At 46.3% G+C, this 25,381-nt stretch overlaps 1 protein-coding gene across 31 annotated transcripts in view; it reads right to left on the bottom strand.

The window, feature by feature from the left end:
* Nucleotides 1-25,381, bottom strand: part of FBRSL1 (fibrosin like 1) — a 518,463-nt gene that overhangs the window by 23,639 nt on the left and 469,443 nt on the right. For all 31 annotated transcript variants that reach the window (XM_048063690.2, XM_066979019.1, XM_066979011.1 and 28 more), the window contains 2 exons: nucleotides 4,142-4,538; nucleotides 2,393-2,646 (listed from right to left, as the gene is read on the bottom strand). In XM_048063690.2, the coding sequence (XP_047919647.1) occupies nucleotides 2,393-2,646; nucleotides 4,142-4,538 (651 nt within the window). The remainder of the gene's footprint in view (nucleotides 1-2,392; nucleotides 2,647-4,141; nucleotides 4,539-25,381) is intronic.

Here is a 25,381-nt window from a genome sequence, read left to right as displayed (position 1 = left end):
AGCTGGCTCCAGCCCATAGCAATGCACCACGACTCTGGCCTCTGTCAGGACAAGAAAAGGCCTGAAGATGTTTGGAGAAGCCGTGTAGCACTTGGAGGAGTAGCTGCTCCATAGTTAAGGTCTGTTGGGTAATAACCCCGCTCCATGAGACACTCTGGGCAATGGTAAATTAGAACTAAGTTCTTGTGCCTACCAGCAATGCCTTGTCTTATGGATCTCGCCATGTACAATGTAACTGGGAGAAGACCTCTGAATGCCCAAGCACTACAGTTAAGTGTGCACACATGAGGTGGGCATGGAAGAAGGAAGTCAATTCCGCTAATGTTGCTAGGTACCCTCACATTCAGAGAAAAGACACAGAGACTGCTGTTTCCTCTGTGTCATACACTGGAGCTGCTGTTAGTGCCCTTGAATAGAGGGCAGCAGCCCGCATGAGGGTTGCTCCTAAGTTACTTGCTTAAGCTTCAGGTTTTCAAAGGAAGAAATGGCACCAGAAGTGCATTTTTGTTATTCAGAGATCTGAATTAGTACCATCACTGAATGGAAGAACTTGGTGCTCTGCTTGGTAACAGTGACAAGTGTGCCAAAGCAACTTTAATGGAAGGACATTTTTTCCTCCGAAGTAGGAGGAATAAAAAGATAACAAAAGGAGACATCAAAGGGCCATACCCTCTTTTAGGCTCTTCTAAGCTGGCGCTTTTACTGAGAGCACACATGCACTCAAAGAGCACAACAAGGACCATGCTGCTAGTGGCAGCTGGATCCTAGCTCTCCAAGGCTGCTCAGCAATATTGTTTGCTTTTAAGAAACTTTTATGTGAATGACAACAGAAGCTGCTGGCTATGCAGCGCTCTGTATCGATTTTATGATGTGCCAGTTTGCAGGCTTTTCATATAATGCAGACAAGAGTCATTTCACTGTCTGTAGGGTTAGACACCCAGACCTTTCCCTCCACTAACTTAGGCCTCTCCTGCTTCAATTGCAGGAGAAATCCTTTTAGTAGGAGCATGACTGTTAGCGTTTCCTGGCAAGCTGCTGAATGTGAATAGGTCACTTGATCTTGCACCTCCTGAAGTTAATGGTGAAAACATACTTGCTTTCAGTGAGTGCAATATCATGCTTTTAGCGAGCACATTGCTATTTCCTTTTGCAATTCTTTCAAAGTCTCCATCACAGTAGTTCTTTGCCTTAAACAGGGGAAGCAATGAATAGGTCTCCCACAGTGCTGCCAACATCTTCCCAGCAATGTGGCTGAAATTCTAGATAGTGCCAGGGCCTGTGAAAGCCGTCAGCTTTGGCCTATGTGGTCCTGCTTCTGGCTAGGAACCCGCAGCACTTTTGTCTATCATCGTTCTGAGAGCTCAGTTTGGACCAATTCACATTTCCCTCTCATTTAAAGAAGTAGTTCAGAATAATGGCACATTATTTAGTTCCTGAAAGAAAAAAAACAAGGGGATGCAAAGCTATCAGAAATCTCAGCAGCAAATCTGCCCTTTCCTTATTCCTTTAACTGGCTTCATAGGAAATGAAGGGTGCATTTTTTTTTTTCCAAAATGCTTGTCCTGTTTAATCCCTGCTGAGTTAGCTGCAGAATCAAATGCCAGATCAAAAGGAGGCCCAGCAAGTGAAAGTTGCAGGGAAGTCTCCAGCTGCCAGGGTCTCTTCCAGGGACAGCTGTAGGATAATGGATAAGCTATAAAGAGGGCATTTAGGGCAGAAGTGACAATGGAACTGGGGCCAGGGTGAACAAAGGAAACTTTTTAAAAGGATGCAAAGACAGTGAGTGTTGAACAGCAGAGGCTGTCAGTTGAGCTCTCTCTGCCTCATACAGAAAGGCCAAGCACCCACAGACACACAGAGTTTGTGCTGCCACAGGCAGAGGGTCCTGCTCTGCCGGCAGGATGTGCTGCTTTCCGAAGGATTGGAGCAGGGCTTAAGTGTGGGGGCTTCCCACTTGTTCAGTTAGAACAACTTTCTGGGTTGATTAGAAACATTGTTTTTTTCCAAGTTGGTTCTAGTAGCTGCGGTTTTCATTAGAGTGGGGGAAAAAAGGGGAGAATGGCAAATTAAACTTCAGTCCTTTGCTAATCTAAAAAACGTCTGATGACTAGAATGCCACAATCAATAGTTCATGCTCTGGAAGAGGTTTTTGTGGAAAAAGTCATTTTGAAGACTTCTCACAGGAAGCTACAGTTCTGTTTCTACAGTCTCTCAACTGGTAAAGCCTGTCCAGGTCTCCTACCTGTTTCATGAGCACTCTCACAGTTCCAGCACACACCGCCCGTGGAGGTGTCTGTATCGCTTTATTTTACCTGCCCACCAGCCAGCCCATCTCTCAACACCCTCCAGTGCATGCACGGCAGATCAGCCCTGGAAGAAGACGGGAACCTACCCGCAGGGTGACCTGGTATCACGAGGCTGTTGGTGGGTAACGCTGGTGGAGGTGGCAGCGTGGGTGGGGTGGCGAACATGGCCGGATGGTGCTGGTGTTGGGTCTGCGATCTGAGAGAGAAGTGCGAGGTAGCAAGATTAGAGATGGAGAGGGGCAGGGCCGGGCCGGAGGAATGGTGCGGAGGAATCTGGGGAGAGAGGGGGAGGTGTTTCGGGAGGCTGATGCTTGTTGCACTGCTAGCACTGCTGCTCCGGCTGCAGAGAGAAAAAGATGGGGAAGAGGGGGGAGAGAGACAGAAAGTGTGTTACAATACGAGACTGGAACAGTGCAAGAAATACACTACCAGAAACAACACAACTATATAACACTGATCTCCCCCCATTTTTCGTCTGATTTTTTTTTTTTTTTTGAATGGCAGTGGAGAGAGTAACAAATCTTAATGAACTTCTCCACTGGGACTGGGCTTTGGCTCTCTGGAGTGACATTTCCTCTGGTGCTCGGGCAGGTTACAAACCTCAGAGCTATCTATGAGACACTGACAAAGGCCAGAGTCAGCTGGATTTTGCACCTTTATTTAGCCTTTGATGACCTTGCAGTGGCCATGTGCGTCCTTGTGATCGTATAATGCAGTTACTCTAATTTCTGTTACTCTGGGTGTATGGAGCTACACAGCGTGAGTGACTTGGGGACCAAGTTTTATCTGCTGCGCCTACTGTGCTCTTCTATTCACACAAGCATGTAAACACACACCGTGTTAATATATTACTCTCATAACAATTATGTATTTTAGATCTTTTTTATTATTTTTACTCTGTTGCAAGTGATCGAACTTTTGTGGGGTGAAAGGCATTATCACTGCGGTTATTATTTATTTTAATTCCCACAACAGCAGTCTTTGTTGCAGTATATACCTCTGAGATCTCCTGAATAGTTTGGAATATTATTTATCATTTATACTATGGCAGCATTTATAGGGTACAACCAAGACAGATCTTAAGAATGCAGGATACTATGACATATAAATGTAATGGCAGACCTCTGTCGTATTTTGACCCTTGCACAGCCAAATATGATGTTTTAAATCAGTTTTCTAACCTTGTTTAACTAGTCTAAGTTCTGGTCTGGGAGGCATGTTTTCTGTACAAGCAAAAAGACTGTACAGGTTCCACTTGACTGGATAAACTCTTCTCTCTAGAAACTCTTTTTCCATACCATTTTCATCCATTCTACTTACTGGATGGAGGCAATTTAAACAGCGAAGCTAAGCCTCCTGCTAGATCTGAACACGTCAAATTGAAGCAGATTTCTCAGCCTACATGGGAATACTGTTCTAAGGGGCGCAGCATTTTCTGATATAGTTACCCCGCTTCGGATGCTGGTGAACCAACAAAACAATGAATAACCATGAACAAACTGCCTACTTCATTGTAAGTCTTTCCTGAGTACAAAACGAAGGAGTTCAAACTCAAACTACCTTAAATTTCGAAGGCAAGAACTGGCTGCCTCAGACAGGACAGTGCTCAACTCCAGCAGAAACTGGACCTGAAAGAACTTTACCCACAGTTCCACATGCCTTTCTCCCAGAAGGGAGCATTTACCACCACGTTTCAAATGCAGCTATCCACCACTGCTGGAAAATCTGCCTCTTACCTAGACAGGATGGTTCCCTTCCCATCAATTTCTTTCCATTTTGAAACAAGCGTCACCTCGCAGTAGCACAAAGCTGACACGAGCATCCCGTTCCCCTACCTGATATTATTGAGTCCGTTGTGGGCCACCTGGTGATGCACTTGGTAATTGAGAGGTGGAGGGATGTGACTCGGAGGCTGGGTCCGAAGCTCAGGTATTAGCTGAGGCTGCGACTGCGGCCGAGGTTGAGGTTGTGACTGTGGCCGAGGCTGTGGCTGAGGCGTGAGCCTTGGTGGTGCTGGTGCTGAAATCACGGGCTCCTTCTTCAACAGCGGGCTTGCTCTGGCGCTCGACGTGGGCGCTGAGGAAGTAGAAGTCACAACGGCAGCTACTGGCTGGGGGCTGGGGATGGGCAGGGCGAAGGGCACGTCGGTGCTCAGTTCCCGGCTCCGCTCTAGCCCAGACACCTTTGGGACATTGGCTGCTTTCGCTTCTGGCTTGTCATTCAAGGTGGGACCTTAAGGAGCAACAAGAAAAAACACAAGGCACATGCTGAAAGGTCTGTGTTTGTTTCTCTGAAGGGTAGAATGTATGTCTGATACAAACCAAGTCAAGTCTCAGCTCGTGGGAGCATCGTGGGGAGCACTGCTCTTACAGGATGGAAGTGTGTTTGTGTGTCTGCCCTTCCACCGTCCTTGACTGGCTGGTCAGTACTCCTTAGCATGTGCTTAAAAGACTTAGCTGTCATTAAATGCATGCATACTACAAAGAACATACAGCTTTGCGACTTCTGCAGAGTCCCAAGGTTACGTACAGTAGGAGTGTGAACATGTCTCAGGTTACTGCTGCAGTATTTCCTGCTCAATGTCAGATTTAAGGCCATTAATAAACTCATGAACACAAGCCCGATCATGAAGGCATTTCATTTTCTCAATGGTCTTTCCAGGTAATCTACAGTGTGTTTAGGCTCAACTACAGTAATGAGGCACCATGACCCAAGCACTAATCATTAATGACAAGCCTCTAGGAGGAGGCTACCTGGGATCTTCGTGTAGCAAGGGATGGGGCAGTTCTGCTGTGAAGCTGTGACGTTGCCATTCCTAGGTCACACATTTGGGTGGAAGAACGGAACAGAGAAGGCTTGAAAAAATCAGTCAGAGGTGCACTGAGGCCCTACATGTAATCTATCTCACCTTCAGTATTGCACATACCTGTATGCAAGGTACATCAAAACTATAAAGGAATGCTGTGACCTTGCCAAATGCACCTATGGTGGGAATTCCATATGGGATTACTCCTTTCATGACACCAAATATTTTCTTTTTTTCTGAATTAAGCTAAAATGGCAGTAAGAAAGCGTTAAAAGCTGGAAAGAAAATGGGAAAAGGGAGGAAAAGATACAGATTTCAGATCAAGCTGTATCCAAAAGGCCAAAGAGACCCAAAAGGACCAACATGAACAAGATTCGGCTCCCACTGTAACTGCTTTTCAACAGAATCTGTGTATACTTGAGCGCACATACACCCATAATCACAGGAAAAGCTTACAAAACCAGTGCTTGTCCATGTGTTTCACACGCATGCACAGCACTGCCAGTCAGGGTACGTGCTTTTATTATCCACCAGAACTTGTTGGGGGGGCTGTTTGCATCCAGCTGGTTTGCAGACATGCAGGAGATGCTACCTACGCTCATTAACACGCTCCCAACACCCTCACGAACAAATTCCACCTTTGAAATGTTCCCGTCTCATCAAAGGACGGAGCCAGTTCCTGGTGTAGGAGGTGTGGAAATAAGACACAACACACACGGGGAGCTAATTCTGGCAGTGCAGAGGGTCTGACCAGGCGTTTGCTAATGCAGCCTGCGCAAAGCCAGAGCTGTTGCTGCCTTGGCTTCAGCCACTTCAGGGCCACCGTTAGGCAAGAAGAGGCCAGCGATGAACCAGACCCTGTGAAACACCAGCTCGCTTTCTATACAGAAAATGCCCGCGTGGTGATGGCGTCTCCTTCCGTGAGACACAAGTCAGCTTCCTACACTGCTTCTGGCTCTGCCTGTACTCCCACCATTGCGCCGTTCCCTTCGTAAACCAACCAATCCATAACCACATCCATATATATTTTCAGAATGCGAAGAGAGAACGATAGAAGCATACAGATAACTGCATTTATCAGTTGAATAAGATAACTACATCAATATAGATAACTATATTCATCAGTTGAATAAGTCTGAAGGCTCGGGGCCTCAGACTGCAAATAACAGGAACAGACATTTCCACACACCGGTGCTTTGGCTGGAAGCAAGTACGACCGGCCCTGTACTTTCCTGCACCTTGTACAACCTTACAGGTTTGACACAATGTCTTGAGGTCCTAATTATTCACTACATCAATTATAAGGCCAACTCTCATTTCAGTGGATTTCTTTTTCAAATGCCAGTTCATGCATCACAGGTACCCTGGTTTTGAAGATATAACTAAACAGACTTGGTTCTGATGCTATTTAGGGTGACAAATAATTCATTTCTAAAATCAAATTCTCACTGCTTTTGTGTACCGATATTTTTTACAATGCCATCCGTGTTCATAAATTGTCCTCAGATTTTGTTACCAAAAACTGAAAACTTGTCATTGACTAGTCAAGCCAGGGGTCCACACGCCGCATTTTAGAGGCAGTGTACTCACAGCTGCAGATCCCACTGTTTTTCAGGAGCTACCCATTAAAAGCAATTGGGTTTCATTCCTGACCATAGGTTTCCTGAGAGCCTATTAGCTCCTTCCATCCAACAGGCCTCCTCCTACAGAGTTAAACTTCATATCGTGTAATTATAGGCAATGTAGACTAATGGTGTATATTCAAAACACACTGGCACCACAAAAGTTAGTTGAGTAAAAAGTCAATTAGATCCAAAACGAATCAATAAAGTCCTACATTAAAAACAGCTGTGTGACCAGCTTTATGTACAACTATTGATTCCCTGCGGTTTCGGCATTAGTTCTCATTTGCAATTTTCTCAAAGCAAAATCTCATGCTCCCTTGCTGGCTGAATTGACCAGCCAGCCTGGTTGCATTAGTTAGCATTAGGGGTACATGACTGATTTCTGCTGCCAACTTGCATATCTCAGGTTGCAGTACTCTAACACTTTTGTGTTTCACTCTTGAGAACAATTCAACATCTAATGAAAATACACATTTTTTTTTTTCTTGTGGAAATGCTACAGGCATGAGTGAGAATGTCTCCTCTCCTTTCATAACCACGTTGAGCAAAAGCAGGAGCACTGAGAAAGTAGTGCTATAGTGTGAAATTATGGGCAAGCGTGGTTAAGCATGTGGGCGAAATCCCCAAGCCTTCTTAGCCACCACAAGGGAAGGAAGGTGGGCAATTCCAGGTGTTTTGGTGACTTTGGTGTTTCCACTTCTGATGGCTGTGATGCAGCACGAGAGAGAGAAGCTGCTTCACGTGGCTGACTTGAGCATGAACTGCAATGGGCGAAGGGGAGGTTCTCACTTCTAGGTGTATCACCTAAGTCTCTGGTGGAATAGACTTAGACAAACTGGAAAGCAGATGCCCAAATGGAAATACATCTCATTCACTTGCCTCTCTGGTCTAGTAAAAACAAAAGGTGTTTGTCAGCAGAACCTTAAGACCCTTCACTTCTAACCCTGTGGAGTGCCACGCCATGAAGGACATACTCTACATGTTTTATTTCTAAGTGTATCTGCTGTGCTCATTGGGAGCAGATGTCCTGGTTTCTTTCCTTCCTTTTATACTCTTCTACCAACACTCCTGCTTGTTCAGTGCCTGTTTTCAATGCCCACTCACTAGCTACCTGTATTCCAGAGGTCTCCGGAAACCTGACAATTTCAAGGTCATTTTAACTGTGAAATGAAAGAAATGATGAATTTGAAGGGTGTAATTACCTGGTTTCTTAGGTACTTAACCAGATTCTTCTCATGACACCTATCACAAAAAGCTCCAATCCAACACTTTACTCTCTGTTCACATAAAAGTTTCTGAGTTCCCTTCTCTGAACTCCCTCATAAAGTTAATTTTCATGACTTTAACTAGAGGTGCTGCCCATTCTGATCAGGATCCCAAACTTTGCAGTTTCTCCGTAGGATGCCCGCATGCCCCTCCTAAGGGAACTACACACTCATACACCCAAATTCCCTCCAATCGACCAGGCTGACTGCGAATCACACATGGAAATCTCCCCAGGAAAGAGACGGGATATTCTCTTGGTCACAGCTGGGTCAGGTTTTACAGAGGTTCTTTTGCAAAGTTCTGTGCTTTGGCTCCTCATCTGCTGTGAGCAGAGGAAGCACAGAGCTGAGCACCGCTGCCCTGACAAAAGCACGGACCCACCAGACCAGACCACAAAGTTCTAGAGACAAAAATGTGTTTGTTTTAACCAAGTCCTAGAGTCATTTTCATGCTTAATGATAACAGGCTGAGCCAATTTGCCTAAGACTTGACAGTCAGCTCCAATAATTCAACCTTAATTAAACCTGAACGCATGTCAGTTCAGCTCGTCCCTTCACAGGAAATCTGACATTAGCAATGATTCATGTTTCAGCCTTGCTCTGGGAAGGCTGGATCACATCTGCCATTCTCCACCATGCGGAGCGCTACCCCTTTTCAGCATGCCAACTTTGTTTATTTTCTAACCAAACACTTTGGACTTCTTCCATTGAGAGGTCTTCTTAAATGAACAGACAGTGGGACATGTCTTGATTTCACTGGGATGAATGATGACTTGGTGCGAGAGACGGAAGAAAGCACTGGAGCTGCTCTTAACAAAAAAAATAGTAAATAAAACCAGCCTGAGCTTAGCCATTCCTGCCTCCTTAATCAACCGATCCATCATTTGGTCATGTTGCAAAATCCTAGCCTTCCTGTGACTTGGGCTACGTCCCATTCCAGTTTAACTGGTAAAGATGAAAACTTTTAATTACTTCTAAAAGCACAGAGAGCTTTAGCTACTGCTGCTGGAAATCAGTAGAAACGAGAGTTGAAGTAAAAGCCCTAAGTCAACTACAGCTGAATTTGCTGCAAAAAGTACGTTTCAGAAGGAATCATGCGAACCTCACAGACCATCATGGACCCAACATGAAATTTCACTGGATTTAAAATCTGTGACTGGAATAAACAAGTGCTGCCCATCCGCACAGCTGTACAGCGTGACATGCTTGCCAGCGTGTAAGTACACAGCATTGCAGGCTAAATACAATACAGAAAGTCCCAGACACAAATTAAACCTTTCTGTTACAGGAATTTGCTTTCAAGCTGATTAAGAGTAGCTCAAGTGCAAGGGATTAAACATGTAAAGGCTGCTTTGAGGACTCCAATAAGCAGTTACTGTGTTATACAAACAGTACTTAGGGCAATAGCATTTCCAGTGCTGCCTCTTGCTCTTTGCAAGCTGCTGGTTGTTGCTGAAAGGGGACTGTCAACACACGTACAATGTGATTGGAAATAATCTAATCTTGCTTGCATGCCTTTCCTTTGTCTCTTGAAAAAAAAAAGAAAGTGGAGTCATTCAGACGTCTTTCTGCAGTCTCCCTCGTATTCAAACAGCAAGGGTGATGGGGTGATGTGAGAAAGAAATTCCTCTCCTACATCCATCAATGACATCTTTACCAATGGCAATTTCCCAAGAAACACAACCACCACCATCTGCAGCCTATCTATCCACCCTGTACACATCTTTGAAAACAGACATAAGCCAGGCTGGCTGTTATGAACCCCGTTTCATATTATAATTCCAGCAAGAAATGCTGCAAAAGCATCACCGCAGGAATTACGGGGACATATGTGGCAAGAAGCTGAGTATTTCGGAGCTGGCTGATGAGTCCCAGAGATGAGTTTTGAACCATCAGCATTAGGAGCCAGTACAGAACAGCACGATTTTACAGCAGTAGGGCAAAACAAAGAAACTACTAAAATAACTTATTTGGTGAACTTCAGCAAAACCTTTTTTTAATTGAGCTTTTAGACTGCTGCATAACGTACTGTGGATGCGCAACATATATATGCCCAAGTGAGAATAAAGCATTTTGCATCAGCAATGATAGCACTGATGCTGGCAGAGTGCTTTACAATTGAAAAATCAATATTTAAGTGCTAATTCTTTATCCTCAGCTGGATTTTGCTTTTATATGGATTGTTTTTTCATTATGTTTTAGTAAGGTAGCACTATTTAAGACATTAGATAATTAGGTTGGTTTGCGAGGGTGAGAAGGCAAACAGCTACAACGCAGCAGCTATCTGACATAGGGCACCAAGTTCCTCTGCCTATTTTAATGCAAATCAGCTCAAGATAAGAAAAAGACTTGGGACTTGCACATAGAAACGCTGTCTGGAAGGCTCTGTGGTGTGTAGCCGAACCATTTTTAACATTATTAGGAAGCAAAGGCCGCATTTCCATTGTGACAGCAGCCTACTGCATACGTTTGGTTGTGTCAAAAACGTTCTTATGTGACAGGGGCTTCTCAGAACATAATGTGCCTCTGGTGGATGTTCCCCAAATAACGTCAGTGTTTCTTCACAGATGAGAGCCAGCCGGGTGTAAGCACAGCTCTCCTGCCTGGCTTTGAACTCGGAGCAGCGCGGGGAGAAGGTCTGTCCTCGTTCACCCCGCTCCCTCCCCGAGCCCGTCCCTGTGGGCTGGGTGCCGTGACCAGCTTTCAGGGGGAAGCTCCTCCACAACCCAGCCCGATTCAGCCCCTACCGCTCCGTTCATTTGTACGGAGCTGTCTGTCAAGTCAAATCGTCTCGCAGCAATCTGAAACACCCTCCGAACAGCTGCCACTATCAATTACTCTCGCAGACAGCCTTGACTATCAGGAAGAGAACTGGAGCGAGCACTTGCCAGTTTTAATAAACTGTGTTGCCCAAGTCATTTAACCTGCTAGATTGCTGTATGCTGGGGCTGTAACAAGCCTTCAGCTTTTCAAACTAGAAGAAAGCAACAGTGGCAAAAAGCTGTCAGCTTGGTCCTCAGAATTAACTTCCAAGTGTGTCTTTTTTTTTTTTTTTTTTTTTTTTTTTTTTAATTCCCCCTCTCCTTTCTGGAGCACCCAAGTTTAAAAGTGAAATATCTCCAAGTCATTTTCATAATGTCACGACAAGGAAAGCATCCCATATTTTTAACACAAAGGCAATGACTCAAGAGAGTGAAGGGTTGACGTGCTCCAAGACTTTCGTGCTAGGAGCACACCCGAGCAGAGACAGCCCCTTCTCTCTGCTCTTCCAGCTGCACGGGCACCTCCCATGGGCACTCCCCACGCCTGTTCTCTCCAGGGATTGCTCGCCTCACCCCAGCAATGTGATGCAGCCAAGGGCTTCCTGATGCTGACCATCACCCATGCTCTGCACCCACCACTGCCCCCTCGGTCCTTACACACGCAGCTCAGTTTCTCACCCAACTAAAAACCTCAACTTGGCCAGATTGAATTTACTCCGGTACTTCAACAGAGGAATCTGCACTTCCACTAGAAAGCTTACTGGACTCTGCAAAGCAAAAAGAAGGTTTAAAAAAAGCCCAATGTAAACGTTTTCCTTAGCCAGCTCCGCAGATAAGACCCCTTGTTGCAAAAGCTTGCAGCACGGGAAGATTTCACCCTCTCCCCAAGAAATGGAGAGCAACAGCATAAAGACCTACAGACTTGATGCTGATTTGCTGCTTTATGGTTCTTTAATGGGATGTTTTATTCTTGGAGATTTGGGAGCTTTCCATGCTCTATCCAGGCATGTTAGCTGTAAGCATGCATGACGACACTCCGAAGCTGCAGGAGCTGAATGAAAATGGGTGCCAAACACAAGGATTGGGGCCAGCACACAAAGAAGGAGGATCACCACTCAAATCCCCCCAAAGTAAGTCACACTGCATTTTCCTAGCAATGCTGCTTCTGGCACCGTTTCAATGCAAAGCTGAAACTGGATTTGCAGCTAAAGCACCTACTGTGGATGCTGGCGTTGTAATGAGATTGAAAGTTTCATATAGGCTTTTAATCTAGGGCTATAATGGTGGATCAAACACTGCAGGGTTAAATCCCTTCAGTGCTGCTCCTAAGCAGATGCCGGCTGCCTAAAAACCAGTGACGTAAGGGCTGTTCAATTGCCCTGGCCGCAAAATGCTACTAAAGCTTCTTGTAGTTACTTACTAAAGGTGTTTTTGTCTTGTTTTGTTCTGTTTTTGCTTTGTGCGACGGCATGTTGTACACCTCATCTGAGTGATAGACAAGCAGCAAGATAAATAAGCTATTAGGAAGACAAAAAAACCCTCCAACACATGAAAGCAAGCAAGCACAAATACCCCACTCCAGATCTGGGCTTTTAAAGAGACAAAATTGTTATATATCAAGTAATCTTATGATTTTAATTAGTCAAACAACTATCAACTACTACATTATAGGAGAAAATGTACTGCTTTTGCTGTTCCAAATCCATATCGATTCCCATCTAGCCTGCAAGTGAGTTATTAATCACTCAAATTAAATCATGAACACAGGTCTTTACGCTGAAATTGAACCCCCACCAATAGATCAATAACTCAAACCTCCAAGAGCAATTACTGTTCAGCATAATAGAGTGGCTTGTTGCAGAGAGCTCCACGCAGACCACAATTCTCTCTGTCGTATCTTTCACAGGCAGTGCAAACAACCCAGGAAAAAAAAAGATTTTATAACTATTATTTTCAAAATAAACAGACATCTGCTTAGAGTTACCTAATCTCTCTCACATCACAGAGGCAGATCTGCCAAGGTCACATTGGAGACATGATTACATTTTTTCACAATTTGTTATTCTAGCAAAGCCCTGATAAGATTGAACTATTGAAGTTCACACTCTGGTTTAATTTCAAGAGGTTAAATGCCAAATCCTTTTCTTATTGCTACAAGGAAGGGATCTGCCAGGCTGCATAATACCCTGTGTGGGCTAAGACAACAATTTTGTTTCATCTGCACAGTCTTATGGAGGTTTTGATTTTTTTTTTAAATGACATCAGAGAACTCCAAACACCCAAAGAATCATTTAAAGTAAAATCCGACAGTGAGACTGTTCCGAAGGAGTGAGAATGACCTTTCAGACCCTCCAGCCTGGAGAAGTTAAATCAGTGGCTGGCTGAGAAAGCACACTCGCTAACCAAAACCAGAAAAAGGCAAGAAAGAACATTCTCCAACACCAGATCATCTCTGCTGGGAACAGCAGATGATTACCCTAAGCAGCCAAGCGTACACAGGGTCACAGAAATTCCCATCTCTGCCTTGGAAGGTAACTGACGCCTGCCCTGATGCAATGAAAAGAGGAACCATCCGTGCTCAGGCTCTCCGACTGCTGCCGTGCCACTCGGCATCCGCGTCCTTTCCAGGTGAGAGCCGTATTTCTGCATGCATCCTCGCTTCTGATCGGCTCCCCCCTTCAAGTAGGCCCCTGAGCGCCATCCATCATCCTTCATTAGGGAGGCTATTGGCAGCCAATTAAGTGGTGATGGACCCACGCCAGGAAGCTAATCAAGACGAGTTCATAGCATACCCTTCTTGCTGCAGGCACTGGCTCCATCTACGAGAGGTATCGCATTTCTGCTTCTTCCCCTCTCCAGCCCCGTGGTGGATGTGCCCAAACAGCCTTGGACAAGGCTGAGCATACCCACAGAGAACCGACACCAAATCAGGTGAGAGGAGGAAACACGCACACAGATGCTGCTGTGATCTCACGGCCTGGCTTCCACCACAGCTTTTAATCACCAGACACAAGTAGCTTTTACAAAAAGGAGGGAGCGAGATTAGCTATTCTCTATCACAGCGAAGGCAGAAAGCTCAGGGAACAGTTTTCTTCCTCCCTAAAGGCTGGCGATTGTAACCGGAGTTAGAAAGATCAAATTGTGTTGTGATCCCTTTTCGGGAATGCGGTACGCACTGCCGGTATGAAAAATATCAGTGCAGAATGCAGCATCCTACACACATCTCCTGAACGGAGCTCATCCCTGGTCTCTAGATCACCAACAATCACTCACATGCACCAAAATCTGTGCTCCCGCTTAGCTTCCCTATCATTTTTTACTGAAACACAGAGGCGCACAACAGACCCTCTCATATACACACCTGAATTCTGTCCCTGGATAGATTTTAAGGATTCAAACTGGCTTTTCATGGCAGAGGAGAGCCCTGTGTAAACCAAGACTTCAAAGGGAAAGAACCCTCTTCCTGAGTCCACGTGCTGATCCCCCCCGTGCTTTGTGCCTGCCAGACCCAGGGTTTCAGCATGCTGTACTTTGTTTAGGAGGCTCTCTGCTAAACTCTGCCTCTTAGGTTTTAAAGGAAAACACTCTCAGCAGTAATAATTTCTAATGGATTTAAGTCTGCAGCAGTCTTTGCTGGATGTCAGGAGGCTGCACAAAACGAGTATCGTGACCGTGTGCAATCAGCATTTGAAAAACCAAAGCTGCTTTTCTGGCTCAGGAAAGTCACAACTGAAAGACACGAAAGGGCAGCAAACAGAGCTGTTTAGAAACGGTCACGGTAACTTGACCAACTTCCATACCCGGGGTAGTGGCTGGAGCTGGAAAAATGGAAAGTTTTGCTGCAAGGTGACTTTGTCTCCCCTAACCAGGAACTGAAAAGAGCAACTGACCATGCACAAATTAGCAAAATCCTGCCTTATTTATTTGCTAAGTCCAGCTCTCACAGTTCAGTAACTGCTGTCACATTAGTGCTAACACGCTTATCAATTGGGAAAACAACGCTTGAGTTTCAGTGCTTGTCAAGTGGGGCCAACACTTTCCAACTAGAGGCTCTGCACATCCTGCAGCCTCCCGCTGCCCTCCCTGCTCACCCCCAGGCGTGTCCCTGCCAGCACCAGCGCTCAGCATCAGTGGCAGCACATCACTCCTCTAAAGCACCGTCTGGGTACCTGTCACCAAACTGCCTCCTCTTCACCAGCAGGTAGGCAGCAGCACCAGTTTTCCACTAATTTTATTGAGGATCTAGGGTCAGGATGAAAAGAAACTGGAAGACTTTCCCCTGAGCAGTAAGGTCTCCCCTCTCGCTCCCATCCGCATGGTCAAAATCCAGCTCTACAGCCGCTGTAATGGTAGCTTAAGAAAAAATAAGGTATTGAAATGAACAGACTGAATACATTCAACAACGTTTCAAGTTGCATGGATAATTAAAATATTTAAGGGACAAGCTGCAAGTTGTTAATCAGGGAGCATTTACTTGAATGGTGTGTGCCCTTTGGATTTGGTCCCTATGGCAACCAAATATTCACTCCAAAAGGATGCTCTGCAAGAAGCATGTCAGGAGCTGCCTCGACGTTTTAATTCACAGAGTGAGCAATGAATAAATACAGCTACTGACAAGCACAGCACTGGGAAAAAAGGGTCTGTAAACAGCATTAGGAAGCCACAAATGGCCTTTTGCATTTTAAGTCTGAAAATGGTTCATTTTTTCTGAAAGGACACTCACTAAAAATATCAAGAAAAACATACTGTGTTGCACATGGGGTGTTGAATCGCATGTATTAGCGACTAATAAATTGTGTTTCTGCTCCCTATGTTGGAAGATGTTGCATTTAAATCTTCAGAGAATTATTTTCTATCTCACGTGGCTCAACAGGGGACAAACTTTGAGAATGCACGTGAAGGACAGCTTCTCAGCGTGCTCAAGATGGAAAATGTGAGGAATGACTGTCCTTTCCTTCCAAACAGGAAGAGTGGCTTCGTATGCAGTAAGCAGAGGAAAGAGTGTACTCATTTATTACTCGCCCTGCAGAAGGCAAACTCCTTCGCCATGATCTCAGGGTGTGTGAAATGCAGCCGCAAAGCTCCTTCCAGCTTTCTCCTTTGATGAAGTGTGAGTTCTTCAATGGGCAGTAGAAGCTTTGGAAATACTTTAGTGCCGGAAATGCCTGAGGATAATGTAAGATCTGGCATCTAAGGAAGATCTGCTCAGCTTTGAGTCACACCCTACGCGGAAAGGTACTCTGAATCTCTTCTTTCATGAAGATTAATGATTGTGGATAGAAATCTCACCCTTCTTGGTGAAGGGGCGAAGAAGCCCCAGCACCCAGCTCCATACTGCCCAATTCCCTGGGCAGAGCCACAACTCTCCCCATACCCTTGCTCTGGAGCTGGGCGAGCACTGCCGTGGCACTAAACTCCCTCCCAGGGAGCGAGAAAACACAGACTCAGACATCTGTAACACAATCGCAGGAATTATTATTTCATACAAAACTGCTGCGCATTTTTATTTCAATGTTGGGTGAAAGAAAGAGACAAGTATCTGGGCTTAGCCTGCAGATAGTTTTCTAAGACAGTAATTGCTGCATAATTCATATTCTTGTTTTCACATGTTTGCCATGTGTACCAACAATTCTATTGAATTCACCGTAAGTTTTTCCTTCAAGTCATCTCCATGTCACATTTTTTTCCAAACAGCAAAAGCACAAACAAACAAAATCCCAATGCTAAGCAGCGACTTGGGTTTGGCAAATTCCTGTAATCCTGGATTCTTGCACATTAGGAGACGAAAGTGGCGTCCGTGCTAATTCTTGAGAGTTTCCAGTTCCCATTAGCACAGCAGACACCACCTTTCACTCATTATTTCTTTATTTCCCTGCAAGCAGTTTGCTGTGAAGTTGGAATTGAGCGTTCATATCTCTATCCAAAGCCACCTGCTCCCCATCAACTCCAGATCCCTCAGGCTGGAGGAGTACTGCCCTCTACATGAGGAAAAGCTCATCAGTGAATAAGTATTTGCAACCAATATGAAATACCAGCACAGTTAGAAACAATTTATGGCTTCCACACCAAACAGGCTCAACAAAGAGAATGGCTGGGATGATGCAGGCCCTCAGCTCAGTCTCTCAGCAATGGTTTGAGGCACCTTTGCTCCTATTAAGCTTCCTAGAGTTTATACACTATATCCGCACAGGGAGGCGATTCCTTAACTAATGCACTGGTTCTGATGGACCCCAAATGGTTAATCAACGCAAGGATCACAAATTCAATGCCTCAGAATCCAAGAATCCGCAAGAATCCGCAAGAATTCATCCAAGAATCGGAATCTGCAGGATCCAAGTTCTGGTGCCACTGGTTTTGTTTTTGAGGACTCAATATGGTTTTGGTTTTGAGGACAACACCCCAAACTGCCAGCGGTTTGTTTCAGGGAACCACCTCCTCCTACAGTAATATATTCATTTGCAAAATGTATCACATATGTTGCGTGCAAACTGGCAGAGAGTTTGATTCAGTTCCGACAGCATGAGAGCCTCTAGCCCAAATATCTGAGCGTAATAAAATCCACACCATCCTCCTGATCCCTCACGCTAACAGCGAATTGACCTATATTCACTTCGCATTAGAAAGCCTGTCAATAGTGAGCAACCTACGCAGATCCGTAACCGCAATTAAAATGGAAGGGACATCAGTTTCTAATGTGTCTCAGTTTCAGCTTCCTCCTCCCTTGGCTTGAAATAAAGACACTAAGGCTAGATCTCGCATTTTCCCCTTCCACGGACTTCCTGCTGTAACAGGAACGGGAATGGCCCCGCTCAGCCCTCGGATGAGGCTGGAGTACCAAGCACCAGAGCCACAAGGGACTGGGACACCAGGCGGCAGGAGAGCACGAATGTGTCCGATGGGGCTGCAGCACCGTACGGCTTCCTCACCCCTCTGCCCTGCCTTCTTACTTTCCCAGCCAAACCCCATTTGGTTTTCCTGGGTATCTAACCAAATTGCTACAGCACCTCCCCATCCCGTTCCCAGAAGATGGGGACAGAAACACCGGTCCGTGCCGTGGCCGTGGTTCGTGTGGCCCTCACGGGGATAACTGCTACGTGGAATATGCAAGCAGAAGTGGTTTTGTTACAGGCTATGCTCAGGGCTACTGGAAGTGACAGGAGTGTCACACCCTACCTGAAGATCACTCCACAAACAGAAATGAGGCCAGGAAGGACAGAGCACCCATTCTTTCCCATGTAGGTATGTGAAGCAAGGCAAATTATGGAATCACCCAGCACAGACAGCAGGCCCCGAGGGAGCAGTCGGCCTCTCCGACACCACACCAGAGCTGAACCCGTGTCTCCAGGGCCCAAAGCTCTGCTGCACCCACCGGCTCCATCCACCTCTCCCCACAGCACCACAGAACAGCTCCTGTATTCCCAGCGCGGGGTGCTCGGCACGCCAGTAAAGGTCTCCCTTTTCTTCCTAGCATGAGGAATTTCCCACCCCTTCATTTTATAAATTACTAGAACAGACATTTAAATGTTCAAGAGTAATCTGAACAAAGTATTCATGCCTTGGGCATTTTTATGCTCTACAAGGAGAGAAACAAAAGGGCCTCATGTAATATCTCCCTGTAGCATTCCCTGCTCTTGCTCTTCCCTTGCCAGTCTCCAAAGGCAAACTCGCAGCGGTTCAATGCTCCTGCAAGGCCCCGGCCCTCCCCTCTTGCTTTTTAAGAGCAAGACGGGCTTTTAAAGCAAACCTCCGAGGCAGACCGGAACAGGTGGTGGGAATCCTTTAAAGAGGAGAAAAATCATTTGTAACCAATAAATAGAGAAGACAATTCTGATTCCCGTGATTTTATCAAGCACCCGAGGGAGCCGTTTGGACGGCAAGCACATGTGCTGCTCCTGCCTGCTCCAGCGGCTCCGAGCACCGGGGCTGCAGGACAGGGAGGAGGAAAGGCCACGGTGCACCCACACCCTGCACCTCTGGGGGTGCCGAGCGGGTCTCTGCCTGCTTTGTGGGTGAGTTCATGAGCTCTGCATCAGACCCAGAGCATGGCGGGCCGGGTGAGGGGCTGAGCCCACGTCCTTCCCGGGTTGGTGAGATCGAGCTTTACAAAACCAGCAGATGCCTCCATCTTCTCCGACACATGACACGCACAGAAACCATCCGATGTCTGAGTGAAGTTCTGTGCTAGATCAAAAAGCCAGACAGGCAAAACCCTCCTTAGGCCTTTGCTTTTATTCTTTAACAAAACTCTCCCCCATGGTAGCTTTCTGATCCTCAGTCTAGGAGAAACACATCACCATCTATTGAGGGTAATGGACTTCGGACGTTGAAAGGAGTACTTAAGCTTAACTAGGAAAGGATGGACCCCCCAGGGCATGGCTGCAAGAAGTTGGTTTTGCTGTGTGGCACTTTGAGACAGCAGCTCTGAGACAGGCAGGAAGGAAGAACTGCGGCCCCGGGAGAGCAGCTCGCTCCCCTCTCCCCTCCCAGCCCTGCTGTCCGCCCTTCTTCCGCCCTCATTGTCAGAACCGAAGAAGAGAGAGGTGACAAGCTGGAAAGGCATGGCCAAGGCTCGAGAATCGGAAGAACCCTCGCCGAGCTCCTAAGAGCTGTTATGGCTGCTCCCTGTGCACAAGGACTCAGGATGTGGCCCCCAACCAGCTGTGAGCAAAGGAGGCAGAGGAATAGATGTGCTTTCTGCACAAACCTCAGGTGCTGCTCCTTCTCTGTATTAATTGGAAAGTACAAGGCACAGAAACATCCATGGCCAAGAGCAAATGCTGGAATCCAGGCTTATCTCAATGTGATCTACGGGATGCTCCGCTATGATGTGGCCAATGCATTTGTTTGTTCAAGAGTGATAAGGAAGTGATATTTCTTCCTATGGAGGAGGACCAGGAAATTAAACCCTGGCTTGACTCAGATCTCCCTCCTTGCTCTTAATGGGGTTCTCTGCACAAAGAGGGGGTGGTGGTGGGCTTGAATATTCTCCAAATGTTGACTTTCCTTTCCTGCAAAAGCAAGTTTTAGGGAAGAGGGGTTGAAGGACACCAGTGCTTGCAGCCTTCTACAGATACACAACATTCTGAAGCCCTGGGCTTCTACCATTTCCTTGTCTCCCACATCAATTCAGCCCTTTCACAACCTGCACTGAAGTCATCTCAAGATGCGTGTGCCCACCCCTCCCCACACACAGCACCTGGTGAGCTCTGCCCGTACTTCTGGTGACACACTATCGCTGACCAGCTTTTCAGAAGCCAGTCCTACAGCAGTACCGGAAAGTCTATCTAGTTTGTAAGGCTACAAAACCTGGCACACCTGTTCACCCAGTCTGAAACACGGCTGCCGTGTGCACATCCTCTCTGAAGAGCCACAGAAACATTTATCATTTGCATGGCCATGCTCTCCTGGTCACACAGCAGCGCTGGCGTCCTGGAGAAGGGCTCTATCACAAACAAGCGCCCACCTCAAGGACCTTTGGGGTATTCACCATGCTGTGGCTGCACCGAATTAGTTTCTGACCAGAAAAGAGAACACTTTCTTCAGTCACCCTGCAGAAATGTTTTCCTTATGGCCAAACTTCAGACGTATTTACCACCCGATATTGAGATTGTTTTTTGTAAGAGCCGAAGATCACGAAGGAGCCTGGCGTTTAAACAAAAGGGCATTACCCAGCAGCAACGGGTTCCGGTGGAAGCTTCTGAGCAAAGAACAACTTGAGAACAGAGCTGTTAAAGCACTAACGGCAGCTTACAGCAGTTCACGTTTCTCTTTTACTGATTTTTTCTGGCTAAGATTCATAGGGCTATCAAATTAGCCTCTAGGTATCTTGTCGAGGGGAGTAAAGTCAATAATCTAATAGGCCCGTTTCTTTTCTCTTTACTGCCACAATCGTACGACTTTATTGATACTCAGACCTGAAGGCAAAGGACACGAGGACAATGCTCTGCGACAGATGGCAAGCCCCTGCTCTGTGTCAGACAACTAAACACAGCAAGGTCCAACAGATGAGGTTTGAGAAAGGGGAATCATAAGGAACTGTTTCTACTTAGGATGCCACAATATCTAAGGTTTAACACTACCTTTTTGGTTCCTGACACAATTATTGACGGGAGATTTTTTCAAAGGCACAAAGTCAGCAGGAGATTAAGTGAGGGTGTGACCCACACCTCTACAAGCCTTCCAACCACATGGTTCACCTGCACCAGAACCTGGAAGCTTCTCAGGACCAACAACAATAGCAAATAACTTCTGTGATTTAGACGAATGTGCTCCATGAAATCTTTGCAGAGTAATTGCTCTACCCAGTACCAACCTCCTAACCTCTCTAGCTTCACAAACCCGATGTGGGACGCAGAGAAGCTCCTCCATATCCTTCCCTCCTCCCCTGCTCCACCACCCCTGCACAGGACAAAATTTGCAGTGTTGGTTTGTGTTGGGTTCAGCACTGCATGCATCCAGGCTGCTCAAACCCACAGATGGAAGGAGAGCCACCTTTCCATCCCCACCTCTGGAAAGCAGCAGATGCCGTAGGAAAAGCCCTGCAAATTCCCCCAGTTCCCTTTGAAACCTGAGGAGAACAGATGAGCAGCACATTTGAAATTAATTACAGCAAAACCCTACTGCATTGTTCTCTCCTCCCCTTCCTTTTTCTCCTGACCCCCTCATCATATAGCTTTCACTGAAACGTCTGTGTGGTGTGTATATTTTCCTAAAGTCGCCGGGGCCAAAACAGTACAGCTGAGACATTCACAGAAGTCAAAGAAAGTGCAGAGCCCGGTTAGCGCGCAGGGGTACAATAGTTCCTTAAGAGTGAGCGTCTCCCCTGCCCGCCGTCCCCCTCCTCCCAAACCTTCCGTCTCTAATGAACCTTTGGTGTTCGTCCATGAAAAACAAACATCAATCAGGCAACAGGCTGTTCCTTTTCCCCTGTTGCTAGTCTGAAATAACAGTCATCCCCCGCTGGGCTGGGAACGCCACTTCCCCGTCCAGCACACATACAGGATAATAAGGGGGAGGCGAAGGAGGGAGGAAAACCCGCTCCGAGGTGCCAGAATACACAGCGAGCCGTGCCTTTTGGAGCCAGAGAAAACTTGGGAACACAACAGCTTTTGATTCCTCCTGTCCCACTGGGCACGTTAATTATTTAATAGTTGGCTTGTGAGCTGGCGGTGGTGGTAGGAACGGGGTGGAAGGGAAATCAGGCTTTTCCCCCGCCGCCCCTGGTCCCATCCTTGCGCTGGCAGAATTGTGTGCACACACACGTGTGTGTGTGTGTGAGAGGCTTCAAGCTGGCCCGAGAGCCTGCTCAGAGCCGCGTCCTCTCCCTGCTGCTCTCACAAGACCCTCCTTGTTGGCCTGGGACCACCGCAGCCACAGACAGCATGGGACAGCATCTGGATCAAATGAGCGATGGGCAGAGAAACGCGCCCCGTCTTCTCTCTGATATCCCTCATGTGTTATGACTGGGGGAAGGGTACTTCTGAGTTTATGTTGGATTTCGACAGAGTTGGAAGCGGAGCTGAAAATCAAACAGAGATCAGCTTATGATTTGCAACCAGGGCTTTCTAGGTGTCTGAAGCAACACTTTGGAAGAGCACGGGGAAAAGGAGAATGTAACTACATCTCATTTGGATGGAGAGGACTCACAGATGTTAGGAATATTTTCGATCAACAGCTTTCCTGGCACTGCTCTTAGTGGAATCCACAACCTTGACGGCTAGCTGAGTAAGAAAGTGCTGGCAAGCTCCTGCCTGCATGCAGGCAATTTGCAATGCTGCCAGTCAATATTTCAGTGAAAACAAAATTGCAGGGATCATATTAAAAGAGGGGAAAAGGCAAAATAAAACAAAACAAAACAACAAAAAAAAACAGCTTCCCCTTTTAGGAGAAACTCTGATATGACCTGATGGGAAGACCTTCCCAAATCACAACACCCTCTTTGTTTGTTTAAAATTAACACACCGGGATGGGAGTCCTGCTGTGAGCACACTAAGGCAAGCCTGCCAGCAGCAACAGAAGCAGACTCAGCAAGAGGTGGCTTTACACAGGGGCACCCGGGTGGCATGTTTAGTACAGGTCTGCAGGAAATGATGCAGAAAGAGGTTTATGGTTGTGTCCATTTGGTAGAGGAAATAGATGCAGCAGGCATGGGTCTGAGCCAAAACCCTGGACCCAGTCTTGTAGAGCCACTAGGGGAAAGGAAGGGATGGGAGGAAAGAAGAGCTTCTGCAGTAATATTTTCAAATCTGGGTCTGGTCTCAGGCACGCTGACCTATTTTTAGTTTCAAACAATGGCGTTTTTGGAGAAGACAGCAAGCGGTGTAGACCAGCCAGGATTTCTCACTGGACCACTATTGAGATTACTGACACAGGCTCTGAGGGGCAGCTTCACTCCTGGTACAGCTAACACCATCGTTTGGAATATCTCTAGAGTTTCTCTAAATTGCTCCCACCTGCATGGCTTGCAACAGGGTGCTCTGCTGCTCACAACCCCTGGAGTGAGGCCGTTTTCCACCCTGGCCTCAGGATACAACTTGGCTGACTACACTGGCATGGTCAGTGGGTAGTCCTCAGATGTCTGCTTACAGCTGCTTTACAGCTTGCACTGCTGGAATGACATAAAGGGTCCAGAAGCTGGCCTATAATGCAAAAACTTTTCAGGCCAAAAGGTGCATTACGCCCAGAGAAATCATTTGTGGATCCAATGAAATGTATAAAATAATCTGCTCTACTTTGATTACTAGATTGTAAGATGTACAGAAAATAATGGACATATTCTTGCTGTTGGTTTCAGGTTTCTAGCTCAATTTTAAAGACTGGCTCAATAATAAGAAATAATGATAATGTTCGTTATTGTATAAACATTCAATGTTCATACTGTTAAATTTCTTCTTCCAGCCATTAAGCCTGCGTTAGATCAGGTTGTCTCTGCAGAGCTTGCACTGTGAGCACCTCTCACTGTGCCCAGAGGCCAGCAACGTAGGAAAGCAACTGGCAGGGGACTGCTTAGCTGTTTGGAAGCCAAATCACATAGTATTGAGAAAATCAGAATGTTAGCTACTTCATCCAACAAGGCAGGCCCTTTTCTGCCACCCTGCTTTGTGGAGAGCTTCCCAGGGAGCTGGCTCTGGGCTTCCTTTCAGTTTAATATTCAAGAGTGAAGCGGTTTGAGGTGGGTTTGCAAACTCTGATGTGCTCTTCTGTGATGCTGCCTGGTACAATGCATCCCAAGGTGTCACAAAGACAAGGATTAAAGGGCCTGAAGGGACAAACTCTTCTTCCACAGGTTTCACACCACAAGTCAGAAGTGTTCAGGAGACAGATCTCTCAATACTGGATCATCATCTTATATATATATTTATGGAAATGTAGAATAAACTAAGCAGACACCAGCAGCAGATGCAGGTTCACAGATGTCTGCTTATTACTGAACTCCGCTCCAGCTGAGACTTAAATAGCCTCCTTTATGCAAAATGGGAGAGGGAGCGGAATCGAAGGAAACTGGCAATTACATAATTTTATTTCCCTCCTAGCCCATTCACTTTTCATCAGGTGGCTCTGTGCTTGCATACGAAAGGCGCTTCTGAGTGCTAACTTAAGCACAAAGCCAGCTCGATACTTTCCTTTCACTGGGAGGAAGTCTCCATGTGCTTTTCTGGATGCCGTGGAAAAGCACGGTGAGCACACTATTATACATTATTTTGCAAGCACTATGCGCTGTCTGGGAAGCAGGGACAGCCAGGCTGCACCATCCCTCTTTCCAAGGCTGCACCTCTCCTGAGCATGGCACAGCTCACAGCCAAATAATGTGGCCAACGTTTAATCCCCATGCTGGGAGATGCCTGGACGGATCCATCCGCAAATTTCTTCTTCACCTTCTAAAAAAACTTCCTTCTCACTAAAATCCCCACTCGAACTGTAGCAGGCTGCCTGGTGAAGAAGCCACCAGCTCCCAGTGCTAGCAGATGTACTTGGGGGCAATCAGGCTTTCCTGGCTTTGCTGCTCACCTTGCGAACACCTTTCAAGAACATGTCTGCAACAAGGCAAAAAGTTAACGTCCATTTCAGTGGAGATAGATCTGGAAGTCTGACTATTCCCTTATGGATAAGCCTTAAAGAATTTATTAGCGATGAAACCAATATGTTTCTTCAGAAACTTAATAGGCTCCCATAAAAATTACTTCAATAACTTTTAAAATTTAATGGCGAACGAGAACCTTTCCACAGGCTTTTTGAACTGTCCGACAGAATCCCATAGCAGGGATATAATTCTACAATAAATTTTGCAGGACAGTTAAAAAAAATATAGAAAGCTTTTAATTTCCTATTACCTCCTGTAAGACTTTGCCATCCATTTAAAGCAAATAAACGAACTAAAAGCACTGCAGTCACTTGTCTGTCCCAGCAGTTTACAAGAAAATATTTACTGTTTGGAAAAAAACCACCCTAGAACAAGTATCCTTTTCAAAAGCACAGCGATGCAAATAGGAACACGGTGCCAAGTCCCGCTCTCTTGTACACTGCTGCACACCCGGGTAGCTGCAGGGCAGTGAATGGGGTCAGTATGGCTCTACCTGGAGCTGGGGCAGAGCGTGGCCAGCGGTGGCATGGAAGGAAA

The sequence above is a fragment of the Anser cygnoides genome, chromosome 17 (assembly GCF_040182565.1).
Source record: "Anser cygnoides isolate HZ-2024a breed goose chromosome 17, Taihu_goose_T2T_genome, whole genome shotgun sequence".
NCBI classification, from domain to species: Eukaryota; Metazoa; Chordata; class Aves; order Anseriformes; family Anatidae; genus Anser; species Anser cygnoides.
Note: the sequence above shows the minus strand (reverse complement) of the source record. Positions and strands in the feature narration are given on the sequence as shown.